Source organism: Notolepis coatsorum (assembly GCF_963971535.1).
Source record: "Notolepis coatsorum genome assembly, chromosome: 17".
Taxonomy (NCBI): Eukaryota; Metazoa; Chordata; class Actinopteri; order Aulopiformes; family Paralepididae; genus Notolepis; species Notolepis coatsorum.
In genome coordinates, this window is record NC_140181.1 from 84,088,927 (window position 1) to 84,105,971 (window position 17,045).

Below are 17,045 nucleotides of genomic sequence, written 5' to 3' on the forward strand. Positions count from 1 at the left end.
CTGCTGCATTGTGAAGGTTACTTTAAAAGTGTAATCCATTCCAGATTACCTGCTTAAAATAGTAACCAGGAATGTGATCCACTGGAGCATTTAACTCAGAAACCAACCTGATTACTTTTAGTTGATTTAGGAAACATGCCTCCAAAATTCTTAAGACTATACAGTTTAACAGACAATGTATTCCAGTTTACAGGCTGTAATCTGAGTAGTGTTTCTATCATAATCCATAAACATTCAAGATATGTCAAATGATTTGTGCAATATCTACTCAGCATAAAGAGTTAAGGTTTCTCTCTTCTTACTCAGTAGTTCACTGGCAGCTTCATAAAATCTGAATGGAAAATTCTTCTGCTCACACGCAGCCCTGGCCCGACCAGCAGACTGCACTCTCCTCACAGCACCTCTTGCACACCAGCAGCCACCACACAATGATGAGGACTTGGATTTTCACCTTTCTTGTGGCTCAATGGATGCTCTCTTTTGGATTCATGGAAGCAAGAAAATCTAAGGTAATCTAAGTAATAACAAAATATTTTGGTGCGTGTGTAATAGCTACATTAAAGCCCCAATCTGGGATTCTTTTGAGAATTAGCGGATCTTCTAATCCTGTTGTAAATCAGAATATAGGCCTGTTTCTACTCGTGTTTACAAACATTACCAACATAAACAAACATTTTACAGTCTCAAAATACAGAAAATACAATTAAAGAAAAACAAGTCATATTTAACAGGTTGTTTAGTGTTAGTCCCTTTATCAAAAGCTCAGTCAATCAACTAGACTAGAGAATGGAAAAAAAGTCTAATTTCTGGTTTTTATTCTCGTGGTGGGGTTACCCATTTATCTACGTGTGGATTGATTGATTGATTGTGTGGATCATGGAATAAAATATACTCCCTAACTTTGCTTTTGGAAGGAGCATATTGTCCTCTCCTCTGTCCTACCTGGTAGTTTCAAGACTTTTTCCTTCTGCAGAAAGATGATGCAACCATTCCTGATTATGGCAACCTTGCAGACTCAGACACGCACACTGCAACAGGTAATGAAGCCAGGATGGTGTTTATTTGCACAGACTATGCTAAATCTGAGCATCTTAGTTTTCCATAATGACATGTATTTTCAATTATGATTATGCAACGTTTCAATGAGCCATTTCTTCCACAATGTTGTGTGTGATGGCACTGTTAGCCAAGGTTCACATTATGTAATAGCAAGACTGCAAAAGCACTTATGCAGTAGCCTGGATCCATCCCAGCCCAGGATCCATCCCCTATCAACCATTTCTGTCCTTTTTTCAATCAAATTCCAATAATAATGGTCATATTCAGAATGGCTTGAACTGAATCATATGTGCTTTAGGCTTCAAAGTGAAAACATTCAGAACATAGAATTATCACCATTCACATGGAGTAAGGAAACCAGTTGTTTTGGGATCTGTTTTCAGAGTTGCCCACGTGCCTCTTGTGTGTTTGCCTGACTCGGTCTGTGTACTGTGAGGAGGTGTCCCCTGAAATGTCAAGTGTCCCTGCGCTGCCCAAGGAAACAGCCTATCTCTACGCACGCTACAACAAAATCACCAGAATTGGCAACAAGGATTTCGCAGATATGGGTAAATGGAACATGTGCAGTGTAGTTAATTAATTATGGTAACAAATTACACCGCAAATTCTGATATTTTACTAGAATCTTTCAATATTCCTGTTCAGCTTTTTGTTTGTGTGTGCGCTTTTTCCAGCTACGTTAAAAAGAATTGACCTGACCGGAAATCTCATCTCGGAGATAGAAGAAGGGGCTTTTTCAAAACTTGTCAATCTTGAAGAGCTCACTCTCACAGATAACAGGCTGACTAGACTTCCGACATTACCTGCCAAGCTGATATCTTTCAATGTCAATTTCAACCAGCTTAAAACCAAGGGTGTAAAATCAACTGCTTTTAAAGTAAGCCAGAAAGTCAGCCCAATACCTTGGCACTAGTACTGTTGACATTGAATATTAAAACATAAAACTGGGTGATAATTTTGCAATTTAATTTGAATGCAAATTCGAAGTGGAAGATGTTCACGTTGAAATTAAATAAAACATGCATCTCATAACTTGTTGCAGAAACTCACCAAACTGGCTTATCTGTACCTTGGAAACAATCAACTGGAAGCTATACCACAACTGCCAGAGTCTCTTCGGATTGTGCACTTAAATGTAGGTTTATGGCCATCTTTATCTTATTACAATCACAAAGAAACCCACAAATTATGCTAAATATATTTACCATAATTGGAAAACCACCATATAAACACTGCAATGTATTTGAATATGTCTGCATAGTTTATAGCATGTTGATTACTATTATAACCATCATATTATTGTCATCATTATTTATACATGTTCTCCACTCCTGCTGCAGAATAACAACATCGCTACAGTTTCCAACGATACTTTCTGCAAAGGCAGCGACACTAGCTACATTAGAACCAACATGGAAGAAGTGAGACTGGACCAGAACCCACTGATCCTGGGTCAGCACCCCAACAGCTTCATCTGTCTGCGTTCTCTCCCACTTGGATCCCATCGCTGAACCTTGAAGACCTGAAGTCTTAAGTGTAATAACACAAGTACTGTATGCAGATAGTATCTTGAAAAAAGGAGACCCAATACCACATTGCTAATACATGCGATTGTGATTTGAAAAATATAACTTATGCATTCACAGGTTTTACAATTTATGTTACCATGTACTGTAATGACATGAATAAACTTAAGAGCAACACAGTGTCACACATAACTTATTGACAGGAATGACATGCTGGTAGCCCAGTTGATATATAAAGTCAATTTGGCCAAAGATCTAAAGATTTATAAATCCAATCCAATGATAATTCTTATTACTTTTATTATCATTGCTTGTACCATTTTTACCAGATCTGCCATATGTTGCGTTTGTTAGGTTTGTTTGTGACAATAACCAACATCCATCACATCAGTGTTCACAATAAACCACCACGGTGCCGCCCACAAGTCCGTTCTGGCTTGAAAGAAACAAGGAAGCATCAAACGATTGTCCAGAGGTCTCACACCGGTGGTCTCAGGATGCCACGCTGTCATTCACTTGGCTACCAAGACGTCCACAAGCTTCTGTTGGTACTCCCGTTCTGACTGTTTTCTTCTGTAGACATCATCTGGGGGGATAAGAGAAATTCATAGTAACGTCACAGGCATTGTGGGGCTATCTTGTTGATGCCAGTCATTGCCAGACCTAGCCCGCAGTCACGAAAGGGGCTATGCCAGACCAGTGTTCTTTCTCAGCACAATCCACGCCTCATACTAGCTCCGTATAGTTAGCCACAAACCAATGCAAAGTCAATGCTCCGATAATATACATGTACAAACTGACTGAGATTAATCCACATAATAACAAAGTACATTTCAGCGAGCCTCAGCTCGTACAGACAGGAGCGTGACCCCGTTGACTTCCTATTGATTCGTGGATAACTGTCCGGAGCTACAGTAGTATGAGGCGGATTATTTAGCATGGGTTGTGCCGAGGACGACAACATTAAGGTTCCAAAATCAGAACTATCCCTTTAACGTTAGGTCATTTTACTTACAAAATGTCTCATGTCCTATCCTCACGTTGATCATGATCCACTCCATCACGCCACCGATACAGAAGAACACGGGGAGAAACCTGTAGGTTCCGAAGCGGCGTTTACCTGGAATAAGACTCAGGAACTGTTTGATGTTTCGACTCCTCTGAAACATGCTAATGTGTTCTAATTTATGAGTCACCTGGATTCACAATGAGTCAGTGTACCCAACCATTTAAAGTGTCGTTACAGTGAAACACATTTGTAAGGATTGCAGTATGAACCTTATTTGTCCTTTACTTTTCACTGCAACGTGACCGCGTGAGTGACATTGCTATGGTACGCTCGTTTTAAAAACTATTGTAAACGGCGAGGGCGGGGTTTGTAGTCCAGGAGGAAGGAAGGAAGAGGAGCGTTTAGCAACTCGGCACACCTCGATTTCCAAAACGCACTCACCCACCCAAGAATGGTAACGTAATATCCTGAAGGGTTTTCATTGGATCCCGTGAACTAAAACTGCGCAATCAGACCACTGTAACACTTCCGGGATTCTGAAATCAGGGAGGAGATTGCGGGGGGGTCAAATGAATGAATGTGGACGAGAGCCGTGATGTAAGTGGTTGCCGATACGGCTGTGGGGGTGCTAGAGACATGATCGAATAGACGTTTATGCGCCTCGCTCTCCTGAACACGGCGTGACCCATAACTAATCGACCAGAACTAAATCGGCAGAGAAAAAGCCCGTTTTAAAGCACCTATTCCGCATGGACATGCGCAGAGTGCCCATGGAGTCTGGACGACGCGAGATGACGCTCGAATGAATGTGGACTGTTCCATCAGAGGGGGGAGCTTCGCTCTGTGTTGTGGTCGTGGTAGCTACATGCTAAGCTAACGTCAATTACATAATATCGAACCGATAGGAGCTTATCTTATCTAATCTTACGTGGATGTTTGATCGGGTAGTGGCACACGTGGTACCACCACGTAAGATTAGATAAGATAAGCTCCTATCGGTTCGATATTATGTAATTAACGTTAGCTTAGCATGTAGCTACCACGACCACAACACAGAGCGAGTTAGCCGAACGTTAGCCACCAGCCACTTTTTCCTCCGTGATGCATCAGCTGGTATTATATAAAACTTGCGATTTGGATTTCTGTGTTCGTTATTAGTACAAAACATAACACAGCAGCTTCAATTTGGGTATTCGAGAGATGGCCATGTCTGCAGGTGTTTTGTATGGACATTATGTCAAGTCAATCAGGGGAAGATCTTTGACTCAAATCTCGCCTTAGAATCACCAGAAAGGCTTTCGAAATAGTGAAATGCCATGTTGGCCTCAATATTTTCAAAACAAATCGTATGAAAATGTTATGAAATGAACAAGAATGTGATAAAACATGTAATAAAAACGGACCTCAACGCATGCATTTGATGGTAGAAATCCGTATGGTCCCCCTATACCAAGATGGCGGCGGTCTCGTGACATCAGAGTGTCTTTCTGTATTGATGGGAAGAACCAGAGCAAATAAACTCAGCAAGACCGACGGCTCAGTTACAGTGGGTGACAATATTGTCACAAGGAAAGATGAAATTACCTACCTAGGTTTCATCCTAGAGGCTAATCTTTCCTGTGACAAAATGGCATCCAATGTAATAAAAAAAAGTCAACCAACGAACTCGATTCTTGTACCGGATCTCCTCTCTGGTAAACAAGAATACCCTGAAGACTCTGGCAGGAGCACTCATTCAAGGGTACTACGAGTCGACTATGCTTGCACCTCATGGTACCAAAGCACCTCAAAGGCACTAAAAACCAAATTACAAACATCTCAAAACAAACTAGTCAGACTACTGCTTGACCTGACTCCTAGAACCCACCTCACCCCTGCACACTTTGACAACCTAGGATGGCTTAGAGTAGACGACAGAGTACAGCAACTTGCAATGGGCCTGGTTTACAAGATACACTACACGACCAAGGTACCCATGTACATGTCAAAATACTTCCCAAAGGTCAGTGAATACCACGATCACAACACCAGAGGGAGCTCCACAAATCATGTTAAACCCAGATTCGGCTCAAACAAGGGACTAAACACGTTTCGCAATTATGCCACATCAATGTGGAACGCCCTACTCAAAGCTGTAAAGGAATGTGAATCACTACCCACTTTCAAAAACACTCAAAGAACACCTACGGGAGACTGCAATTCGAAACTGGCCCCTACAAATGTCCTAACCCAGTTGTACAGTAAATTACCAAGTATGGCTTTGTCAGTATTCCAATGTACAGTCCCCCCCCCTCCAATGTACTCCGATACTCGAGGTAACAGCAGTCGCATCTTTCCACCTGCACGGCGCGGCCTTTCAGCGTCAGGGGTCTGGGCTTTGGAGGGGCCCCGCCCCCATCGCTTCCTGATTCTACTGCGCAGGCGCACCAACCGACCTGTAGGAGTCGCTGTCCACAACGCCCGATCCCCACCCATCAGTTTCCCTCCCCCTAATACTGCCAATGTATATTAGTACGGACGACCAGCTAAACTGAAAGCAATGTGGAGCACTGGGCTCGAACAGGCAAACCCAGCGTCTCCAGCATTCGTGGTGAGCGCCTTGCCCACTGCACCACGTAGCCGCCCTCCCTTATGAACTCTTAAAATACCACCAAAAAGTAGATAAACAGGAATTTGTGATTTTACAAGACCATGCCATGATTTATGAATGCCTTTGATGCAAAAGTTATCTGGCATTTTCTTCCCAAAGATCCCCCATTAAATGGTAAATGGTGCATTTACCTGCCAACCTGCTCATCTGGAGCAGTTAGGGGTTAAGTGTCTTGCTCAAGGAGTGAGGATCAAACCCGGGAACCTTCCAATTACCAGACAACCACTCTACCTCCTGACAGTCGCCTAACCTTCTGATTACCAGCCGACCGCTCTACCTCCTGAGTCACTGTCTAACACTAACCTTCTGATTTACGAGACGACCACTCTACCTCCTGAGTCACTGTCTTTGATTGATTGATTGAAAAGTTTATTAACAGATTGCAGAATGGGTACAGTACAGCTCAATACATACAATTGTTAAGGGGATGCAGACCAGAGAAAGACTTTCGTCTTGTTTACATCAGGGTCCCCCATTTTCAATTCATCATAACATATATGACATACAGATAGACAGTACTGCTACATCTATACATTTATGACATATCAGATTTGCAAATACAGTACTGTTTGTGATACAAAAAGTGTCCAGAAAAAGAGTGTATATACATTTGACGTAGAAACTGTACATTGGAGGAGGTTGGGTGGGTGGGGTGGGGTGGGGTTGGTGGGGGCTGTACATTGGAGGGGGGGGGGGGACACTGTACTCTGTACATTGGAATACTGACAAAGCCATACTTGGTAATTTACTGTACAACTGGGTTAAGACATTTGTAGGGGCCAGTTGCGAAGTGCAGTCTCCCGTAGGTGTTCTTTGAGAGTGTTTTTGAAAGTGATTAACATGATTTGTGGAGCTCCCTCTGGTGTTGTGATCGTGGTATTCACTGACCTTTGGGAAGTATTTTGACATGTACATGGGTACCTTGGTCGCGTAGTGTATCTTGTAGACCAGGCCCATTGCAAGTTGCTGTACTCTGTCGTCTACTCTAAGCCATCCTAGGTTGTCAAAGTGGGCCGGGGTGAGGTGGGTTCTAGGAGTCAGGTCAAGCAGTAGTCTGACTAGCTTGTTTTGAGATGTTTGTAATTTGTTTTTTAGTGCCTTTGAGGTGCTTTGGTACCATGAGGTGCAAGCATAGTCGTAGTACCCTTGAATGAGTGCTCCTACCAGAGTCTTCAGGGTATTCTTGTTTACCAGAGAGGAGATCCGGTACAAGAATCGAGTTCGTTGGTTGACTTTTTTTTATTACATTGGATGCCATTTTGTCACAGGAAAGATTAGCCTCTAGGATGAAACCTAGGTAGGTAATTTCATCTTTCCTTGTGACAATATTGTCACCCACTGTAACCGAGAAGCCGTCGGTCTTGCTGAGTTTGTTATTTGAACCGAAGAGTATGGACTCTGTTTTGCCCATGTGTAATGATAGTTTGTTGTCGGCGAGCCATATGCAGATTTTGCCTAGTTCCGAGCTGAGGGCTTTTTCAACCTGTAACTTGTTCTTGTCAGAGACCAGCAGGGCTGAGTCATCCGCAAACAGGAACAAGTTGCAGTCACAAGCTGACGACATGTCATTTGCATAAATTATGAATAGTAGCGGTCCTAGTATGCTTCCTTGTGGAACACCACAGCTCACTGTGAGGGGGGGGGATAGGGTACCGTTTACCTCCACCATCTGTTCTTTCCCCTCCAGGTAGGATTTTATCCAGCTCACTGATAAACTATCAAAACCTATTGCTTTTAGCTTGTCAATCAGAATGGTGTGATTGACAGTGTTGAAGGCCTTTTGTAGGTCCAGTATGACCATGCCGCAGTATTTGCCCGCGTCCACCTCTTGTTTGATGTGGTCGTTCAAATAGAGAAGGCATGTGTCAGTGGAGTGGGATGTTCTGAAGCCAGATTGGAATTCGTAGATTAGATTTTTTTCCGCAAGGTTTTGATTGATTGATTGAAAACTTTATTAACAGATTGCAGAATGGGTACAATACAGTACAGCTCAATACACACAATTGTTAAGGGAATGCAGACCAGAGAAAGACTTTCGTCTTGTTTACATCAGGTTCCCCCATTTTCAATTCATCAGGACATATATGACATACATGACATACAGATAGTCAGTACTGCTACATCTATACATTTATGACATACCAGATTTGCAAATACAGTACTGTTTGTGATACAGAAGGAGTCAGGAAAAGGGAGTATATACATTTGACGTAGAAACTGTACATTGGAGGAGGTTGGGTGGGGGGGGTTGGGTACACTGGGATATTGACAACCATACTGGGTAATCTACATTGGAGGTGGTTGGGGGGGGGGGGGCACACTGTATATACAAGCAAAACTGTACATTGAGGGGGGGGGGGGGGGGGGAGACACTGTACAAACAAACAAAATTGTACATTGGACTATTGACAAAACCATACTAGGTAAATGACTGTACATTGGAGGGGGTTGGGTTAGGATATTTACAGGGGCCAGTGTTGAATTGCAGTCTCCCGTAGGTGTCCCTTGAGAGAGGTTTTGAAAGTGGGTAGTGATCCACATTCCTTTACAGCTTTGGGTAGGGCGTTCCACATTGATGTGGCATAATTGCAAAACGTGTTTAGTCCCTTATTTGAGCCGAATCTGGGTTTAACATGATTTGTGGAGCTCCCTCTGGTGTTGTGATCGTGGTATTCACTGACCTTTGGGAAGTATTTTGACATGTACATGGGTACCTTGGTCGTGTAGTGTATCTTGTAGACCAGGCCCATTGCAAGTTGCTGTACTCTGTCGTCTACTCTAAGCCATCCTAGGTTGTCAAAGTGGGCAGGGGTGAGGTGGGTTCTAGGAGTAAGGTCAAGCAGTAGTCTGACCAGTTTGTTTTGAGATGTTTGTAATTTTGTTTTTAGCGCCTTTGAGGTGCTTTGGTACCATGAGGTGCAAGCATAGTCGTAGTACCCCTGAATGAGTGCTCCTGCCAGAGTCTTCAGGGTATTCTTGTTTACCAGAGAGGAGATCCGGTACAAGAATCGAGTTCGTTGGTTGACTTTTTTTATTACATTGGATGCCATTTTGTCACAGGAGAGATTAGCCTCTAGGATGGAACCCAGGTAGGTAATTTCATCTTTCCTTGTGACAATATTGTCACCCACTGTAACTGAGAAGCCGTCGGTCTTGCTGAGTTTGTTATTTGAACCGAAGAGAATGGACTCTGTTTTGCCCATGTGTAATGATAGTTTGTTATCAGCGAGCCATATGCAGATTCTGCCTAGTTCCGAGCTGAGGGTTTTTTCAACCTGTAACTTGTTCTTGTCAGAGACCAGCAGGGCTGAGTCGTCCGCAAACAGGAACAAGTTGCAGTCACAAGCTGACGACATGTCATTTGCGTAAATTAGGAACAGTAGCGGTCCTAGTATGCTTCCTTGTGGAACACCACAGCTCACTGTGAGGGGGGGGGATAGGGTACCGTTTACCTCCACCATCTGTTCCCTCCCCTCAAGGTAGGATTGCATCCAGCTCACTGATAGACTATCAAAACCAATTGCTTTTAGCTTGTCAATCAGAATGGAGTGATTGACCGTGTCAAAGGCCTTTTGTAGGTCCAGCATGACCATGCCGCAGTATTTGCCTGCGTCCACCTCTTGTTTGATGTGGTCATTCAAATAGAGAAGGCATGTGTCAGTGGAGTGGGACGTTCTGAAGCCAGATTGGAATTCGTAGATTAGATTTTTTTCCGCTAGGTACTTTTCGACCTGTTCGTAGACTATTTTTTCCATTACTTTCGAGATGGAGGTGAGAATAGAAACAGGGCGGTAGTTGCCTGGGTCTAATTTGCTGCCCTTTTTGTGCAGAGGGGTCACCCTCGCAATTTTGAAGTCCTTGGGGACGTGTCCCTGTTTTATGGAGAGGTTTATTATGTGTGTGATGATTGGGGTGATGGCGGCTGCTGAGTCTCTGAGGAATTTGGAAGGGATGTTGTCGTGGCCAGTGGCCTTGTTAGGTTGGAGGGCGCTCAGTTTATTGAGTACCTCATCTGTTGTTACCATTTCCAGCTTGAAGTCGTCCTTGCGGACCCCTAGGTTTTTGTAGTAAGCTACTATGTGTTCTACCCCATAAAGCCCTGAGTGGGAGGGTAGTTTGTTTACCAGTGTTGTGGCTGTTTGTGAAGAAAATGTTTAAGTAATTGGCTACATCCAGCTTGTCTGTGATGAGCGTGTTGTCCGTTTTTATGTTTATGTTTGAGAATCTGGTTTTAAGTTTTTTACTGCATCCTAGTTGATTATTGAGTAATTTCCAAAGTTCACGTGGTTTGTTTTTGTTTTCCTCAGTTTTGTCATTGATGAAATTCTTTTTTGCAGTTTTGATCATGGAGTTTACGTCGTTTCTTAGTCTGTTTCTTTCTAGTTTGAGTTCAGTCACGTGGGCTTGGAGTTCACTGCTCGTGCTTTTAGTAAGCTTTGACTGACTTTTATGAAACTCAGAGCATTTTTCGTCTCTGGCTTTCATAGCGGTCAGTATTTCAGTGTGCATCCATGGCTCAGCGCGATTTTTTACCCTGGTGGTTCTTAGGGGGGCCATGTTGTTTAGTATTGATGAAAATTTGGATTTGAAGCCAAGCCAGGTTTCTTCAACCAGTGTACCATTGAGTTCATCTGACCAGTCCAGATTCTCCAGTTCAAGGTTAAAGGCCTCGCTAGAGTAGGTTTTGAGGTCTCTAGATGTGACTGTTTTGTGACAGCCAGCCTGTTGTTTTAGCTTTTTGCGGGTACAGAATATCATATAATGATCACTTAACCCGCATGCTATAACCCCTTTATTAGAGATCTTGGACTTGTCAGAGGTCAGGATGAGGTCAATGGTAGTCTGAGTTGATTCACATACCCTTGTGGATTGTGTGATTAGCTGGCTGTCTAACCCCAACCTTCCGATCACCAGACTGCTCTACCTGCTGAGCCAGTCTAACCCTAACCTTCTGATTACCAGACGACCACTCTACCTCCTGAGCCAGTCTAACCCTAACCTTCTGATTACCAGACGACCACTCTACCTCCTGAGCCAGTCTAACCCTAACCTTCTGATTACCAGACGACCACTCTACCTCCTGAGTCAGTCTAACCCTAACCTTCTGATTACCAGACGACCACTCTACCTCCTGAGTCAGTCTAAACCTAACCTTCTGATTACCAGACAACCACACTACCTCCTGAGTCAGTCTAAACCTAACCTTCTGATTACCAGACAACCACACTACCTCCTGAGCCAGTCTAACCCTAACCTTCCGATTACCAGGGCCCAGGAGTTCAAAACTTGTAATCCCTATTGATTGATTGAACATTTTAATTAACAGATTGCAGAATGGGTACAGTACAGTACAGCTCAATACACACAATTGTTAAGGGGATGCAGACCAGAGAAAGACTTTTGTCTTGTTTACATGAGGGTCCCCCATTTTCAATTCATGAGTTGAAATGAATGAATCTAAATCTGATCCGATCAGATAGGGATTAAAAGTTTTGAACTCCTGGGCCCTGATGACTGCTCTACCTCCTGAGCCAGTGTCATCCCTCCTTAATTTTTTTCAGTCTACACTAATTTGCTGTGTTGAAGGGAAGGGGAGTCCAGGATGTAGATCCAGTCAGTCGCCTATATCCTGTGAAGAACCTTTATGCCACCATACAGTAGATAAGCAGGAATTTGTGGTTTGACAAGATCATGACAATTTATGAATGCCTGTGATGTTAAAAAAATAATGAGACAATTAATTACACAAATGAGTTTATTTGACTGTGTAGAGACCACCTACGTACATCACTGGTAATATGAGCTCTGACATGTAACATGTTGTTGTTGACATAATACTGCATTGTACACACATGGAAAATATGCATACAAGACACATGCAACACTATCGTTGTCTTCAGAGATAGTACCATACAGCCGAATAAGATAATAGGGATAGAGAAAAATGTGAAGATCTAAAATTGGCCTAATGATAATTCACCTTATTTTATATGTTACATTGTGTATTTGAAATAAATGAAGGGCCTATGCTGATAATTAGTCTGACACATTGATTTTAAATCCAAAATCTCATAGGATACATTTACACTTGTGTTTAAATGTGTCTTGATTGCTCATCTAGACAACATTTTCCATTTGTTTACACACAGCTTGGAGATCTATCACCAACACCTGGACCTTAGTCATCCTCTGTGGTCATTCTATCCACAACCCTTGGCGTTGGGGGTAACATAATGATCCTAAATAAATAAACATTGCAGAGGGGTTGTTTCGGATTGAAAATTAAGTTTTTAATTTTTATAAAATACAAATAAATAATATTTGAATTGCTTATTAGCTTGTGATAGTTTTTAGTCACATTCAAATCTTTAAATGATTGTGTGTTTGACATGAATTGGCCTACTACTCATGTTCTTGGACATAATCAACATACAGTAGTCGAGGATAAATATTTGTATCATTGTGCTGGTGTATATAGTAGCACACCAAGTTGATAATCTATTACATCTAGTTAACTAATTTACACTACAACCCATCTGGTTTCTCACTCAACCAGTACCACTGGTTCAAATAATACAAACATTTAAATTAAATAAAAATAAAAAGAGGGGGGTGAATCTATTTTCATTAATAGCAATAGATCTCCAACATATACAACTTGTTTGATTATTTTATTTATTTATTTATTGATTTAAACGTTTCTAACCCTAGTATGGTGGAAAAAGGTATCGTAATCTAATCTAATACAATTGTGCTGCAAGTCAGTCTTCGACTTTGTGAGCTGGTCGACAGAAAGTCCAGTGATGCTCCACCGTGTTCTCGTTTGCACGTTCACTCATGTGATGCACTCGTGTGTTCCGGATGGTGAAGCCTTGTTTCATTATGTAGTCCATGAGGTGGACCCTCAGTGCCACCTCCTGGTGATAGTCACACGGTCCGAAGGTGAAGGACACCTGACAGTCTCTGGTGTCCATCATATGTTTGATCCACTTGGTGAAGTTGTTGGTGATCCCCTCCAGCAGCGCATGCACCTTTGTAGTTATGGTCAGCTGTGTGATGATCACAGCCACCGGGTTCGAATACTTGGAAAGCTTCCGTGTGCTGGACAGCTCCACCACTTGCTCGAAAATGTCAGGAGGGTAGAGTGGCTTGGGATCGCAAAGGCACTGGAGCAGAGGTTCGATCTGGTAGAAGTCTGCCTCTTTCCTCAGGAGGTCGGTTTCTGTAAAGTCCAAAGGGAGGGTGAGCTCGGACGTCCGCAGAAAGTTCAGGATGTACCGGAAGAGCGCCCCGTCGCGGTCGATGAAGTAATTCCCCTGGGAGTCTCGTGTCGTGGGGAAATCTCCACGGAACATGGCGCCCAGCATGGAGTCTGGATAACGCTGCAGGGTTGATAGACTGGTGGTGTAAAGGTGGCCTCCCACATTCAAGGTAACAGGATTAGTCATCTAGATCAAAAGAGAGGGGTAGAAGGAGATACCAATTAGGTATTTTGTGGAAAACATTTAAGTTAGCCTTTGCATGTTGCTACTAGAGCCTAGGATGTAAACAGCATCAACTAGTGAGGTGCGTGTGGAAAGGAGACATATTGGAAAAAATTAAGAACATATTTTTAAGGACAACTATTTTTTTTGCAGCAATAACATGACTTTGCTCTTGAACCTGAAATATTTGTATAATGTCTCTTACCCTATGGCCCCAGTCTCCATTATCCATTTGTGGACAAAGAAACCCACTTCAAGGCCAGACACCGAGAAGAGGGGCTTTGGATAAATACTGGACACTTGGTTTATCTTTCCTCGATATCACCTGTGAAAACAAGTCACAGTGAGGCGAGTTGTAACAAAGTGTAGGGTCCTTTGGTACTAAGCATATAGGGCCTATTCAATTGACACGTGACAATTATACTATCCATCTGCTGTAAGGCAGGCTCCATCAGGTGGGATTAATCGTGAACACATACACTACAATCGTGGTGTAGTGTATCTGGTCTACAAGTTCCACAAATCATGTTCAACACAGATTCGGCTCAAAAAAGGGACTATTACAGGGTGGGGGGGGGGGGGGGGGGATAGATACGTAGTAGTACCGCGATACTTTGCGTGGCGATACAGGGACGCCAAGTATCGATATTTAATTATTCATAAAAATAAAGTTTTTTATTTTTTTTGTATAAGGAAGTTGCATTGTTCATTTCAATACCTGTAATAGTACAGTAGTCCACACACACACACACACACACGTGCATTCAGTTAAATTGGAATATGACTGTAATACAAACAGTTCAGTTTGTCAGGTACATGCAACACAGATTACAGTGTTTACATCTGTCTGCTTGAGAAAATACCATGTTCTGCAATAAAAATTATTGAAGTGAGATGAACAGACTGAACTTTATTTTATTAGATAAAACATTACTTTGCAGTTGAAAAAAGTTAATAAATTAAATTTGATTAAAAAAAATATATATATATATTGCATATATATTCTTCCCCCTCGAATATATATATATATTTTTTTATGATCTCTTTCTCTTAAACAGTACTGTATATTTGTATATCTCGTATGTCATAAATGTCAGCATGAAACAGTACTGTATCTGTATGTCATGTATGTCTTGATGAATTGAAAATGGGGGACACTGATGTAAACAAGACGAAAGTCTTTTTCTGGTTTTGATTGATTGATTGAAAATTGTATTAACAGATTGCAGAATGGGTACAATACAGTACAGCTCAATACACAAAGGTGTTAAGGGGATGCAGACCAGAGAAATACTTTCGTCTTGTTTACATCAGGGTCCCCCATTTTCAATTCATCATAACATATATGACATACAGGTAGACAGTACTGTTACATTTAGGACATACCAGAGTACAAAAAGAGTCTGAAAAGAGAGTATTACATTTGAGGGGGAAGAAACTGTACATTGGAGGAGGTGGGGTGGGGAAACTGTACATTGGAGGTGGTTGGGTGGGTGTGGTGGGGGGTTGGGTAGGGGAGAGCTGTACATTGGAGGGGTTTGATCTGCATTCCCTTAACAATTGTTTGTATTGAGCCGTACTGTATTGTACCCATTCTGCACGTTTTCAATCAATCAACAGAAAGAGGTCTGGGCTGGGATGGGGCTAGGCTTGGGGTCGCGTATCACTCTCGCAAGAAAGTGCCATACCTATTATGCTAGTGTTTTAGTTCATGTGTATTCACCTGGTGCGATCAACTAATCACACTGACGTTATTTTTTTTAAATGTAACTTTTATTTGTTAATTGTTATTATGGGGTAGCCAGCAGCAGTGAAGAAGAACCCAGCTTGATGATAATGCGCGGCTATTTATCCCACAATCAAGTGTCGCTATGCAATGAAAAGGAGCAACCAGGAGCAACTTAGCTAGCCAACAAGCTACCAACAAGTTACAGTTTACAATATTGTATTACGGGCGGTCATTAAAACCAGAACTTTCCAACGTTGCGACAAAAAAGCGTCATTGCAAGGAGAAGACAGGAGAGGATGGTCCACTCATTACAGCACTACTAGCTGCCGAACAGAAGCTAACGGTGCTACTCCCGTTAGCTAGCGATGTAAATCACATTCGCTATAACGTTGCTGGCCGACGTTCGTTAGCTCCTCCTCACCAAACACAACCTTTATATACTAACTCGCGGTTATAGGAGGAGGAAAGAGCACTTTATATTTAGTCCTTACCGAATGTCTTTGTTGGCTACCTGTCTTTGCAACAGAAATGAAGATGGCCTTCTAGTTCTATTTCATGACAGAGACAATTCATTGACGTTTGCTGCTGACAGAGAGGAGTGGTGGTGGTGATGGAGGCAGGAGGAAGGTCTGCCCCACTCGGACTCGCGCTCGAAGCTGCAGCAACTGCGCAGTGCGCATGCCCACATAAAGGACGACGTTCTGACTGGGGGTGGGATTCCTCCTACTGCACTCCTGGGCTCATAGTGCTGACGGGATGAATGAATCCATTCAGTGGGTAATTAAATCATATGATATAAGAAATTGCATGAACATTTTATTGCATGCTCTCTTATAATTGTTCCGAACATTACAATTTTTTTTAAAATTAAGTACAAAAATGCTTTGCAGTTTGCACTACATTTACATTTAGTAATTTAGCTGACGCTTTTATTCAAAGTGACTTACAAATTGTGAACAACAGCTAATAAGGGTCAGAGGCATTGTTCGTCAAATAGTGTCCATCTTGAGTGTTACACTCACTCAGAGTACTCTGAGGCTGAGCACTAACAATTTAGTGATGTTGGTATCAGGGGCGGATTTAGGATTATAGGAGATCCGGGGCTTAGCCCAGATTGGTGCCCGCGTTTATTTTTTTTTATTTTTATTTTTATTTTTTTTCAAAAAAAATTTGCAGGCAAGGGCAGATCTTTTTTGAATTTAATTAACATGTACGTGCAATTTCCTGCAATATAGAGCCTTCAATCTTGACCAATAAAGCTGCTCTTTTCACTATAGAACTCAGTTAACCATAACGTAGTTATGGTTAGATTTATATATTGGGGGGGGATATATCGAATGCTCTTATGGCCAGGCGTCTATGATTCACTGATACAAAGTAAAATAGTGCAGTGCAATAAAATAGTTAGTAAAATAGAATAAAATAATGCAATAGTGCATTGCAATAAAATAGTTATCATCGTATTTTTTCGGGAGGCCGGTAAGGAGTGCATTACAGTAGTCGAGTTGGCTTGAGATAAAGGCATGGATCTGGTTTTCAGCGTCCTTTTGATTTATAAATGGCCGTACTTTAGCTATGTTTCTAAGGT

The 17,045-nt window shown here is 42.1% G+C and overlaps 3 protein-coding genes across 4 annotated transcripts; 1 reads left to right on the forward strand and 2 right to left on the reverse strand.

Moving 5' to 3' along the window:
• Positions 1 to 335: 335 nt before the first annotated feature.
• On the forward strand, positions 336 to 2,762 carry LOC311244117 (mimecan-like; the record flags this gene model as incomplete). The annotated part of the gene is made up of 6 exons (XM_084333528.1): positions 336 to 509; positions 974 to 1,037; positions 1,443 to 1,607; positions 1,734 to 1,936; positions 2,102 to 2,194; positions 2,400 to 2,762. 6 exons carry the CDS (start codon positions 336 to 338, stop codon positions 2,568 to 2,570), a joined length of 870 nt encoding a protein of 289 aa, XP_084189654.1. The 3' UTR covers positions 2,571 to 2,762.
• A 143-nt stretch (positions 2,763 to 2,905) lies between these two features.
• Positions 2,906 to 3,933, reverse strand: uqcc5 (ubiquinol-cytochrome c reductase complex assembly factor 5). The gene is made up of 2 exons (XM_084333272.1): positions 3,601 to 3,933; positions 2,906 to 3,171 (listed from the first exon to the last, which is right to left on the reverse strand). Exons 1-2 carry the CDS (start codon positions 3,752 to 3,754, stop codon positions 3,098 to 3,100), a joined length of 228 nt encoding a protein of 75 aa, XP_084189398.1. The 5' UTR covers positions 3,755 to 3,933; the 3' UTR covers positions 2,906 to 3,097.
• Positions 3,934 to 11,993: 8,060 nt separating this feature from the next.
• kctd6b (potassium channel tetramerization domain containing 6b) lies at positions 11,994 to 16,085 on the reverse strand. Of its 2 annotated transcripts, XM_084333243.1 has the most exons (3): positions 15,949 to 16,081; positions 13,934 to 14,053; positions 11,994 to 13,692 (listed from the first exon to the last, which is right to left on the reverse strand). In XM_084333243.1, the coding sequence occupies exons 2-3, from the start codon at positions 13,958 to 13,960 to the stop codon at positions 13,006 to 13,008; spliced, it is 714 nt and encodes a 237-aa protein (XP_084189369.1). In that variant the 5' UTR covers positions 13,961 to 14,053; positions 15,949 to 16,081; the 3' UTR covers positions 11,994 to 13,005. The 2 variants fall into 2 exon arrangements, with proteins under 2 accessions (XP_084189369.1, XP_084189370.1); XM_084333244.1 differs by lacking the exon at positions 13,934 to 14,053 and having other exon boundaries at positions 15,949 to 16,085.
• Between the last annotated feature and the right edge of the window lie 960 nt (positions 16,086 to 17,045).

Bases quoted from the DNA above. Each gene is read 5' to 3' on its own strand.
- uqcc5 (XM_084333272.1), bottom strand. From the start codon at position 3,754: ATGTTTCAGAGGAGTCGAAACATCAAACAGTTCCTGAGTCTTATTCCA. The intron at 3,172-3,600 runs GTAAGTAAAATG...TTATCCCCCCAG, and splicing joins GATAGGACATGAGACATTTT to ATGATGTCTACAGAAGAAAA.
- kctd6b (XM_084333243.1), bottom strand. From the start codon at position 13,960: ATGGATAATGGAGACTGGGGCCATAGG. The intron at 13,693-13,933 runs GTAAGAGACATT...CTTTTGATCTAG, and splicing joins ATGGAGACTGGGGCCATAGG to ATGACTAATCCTGTTACCTT.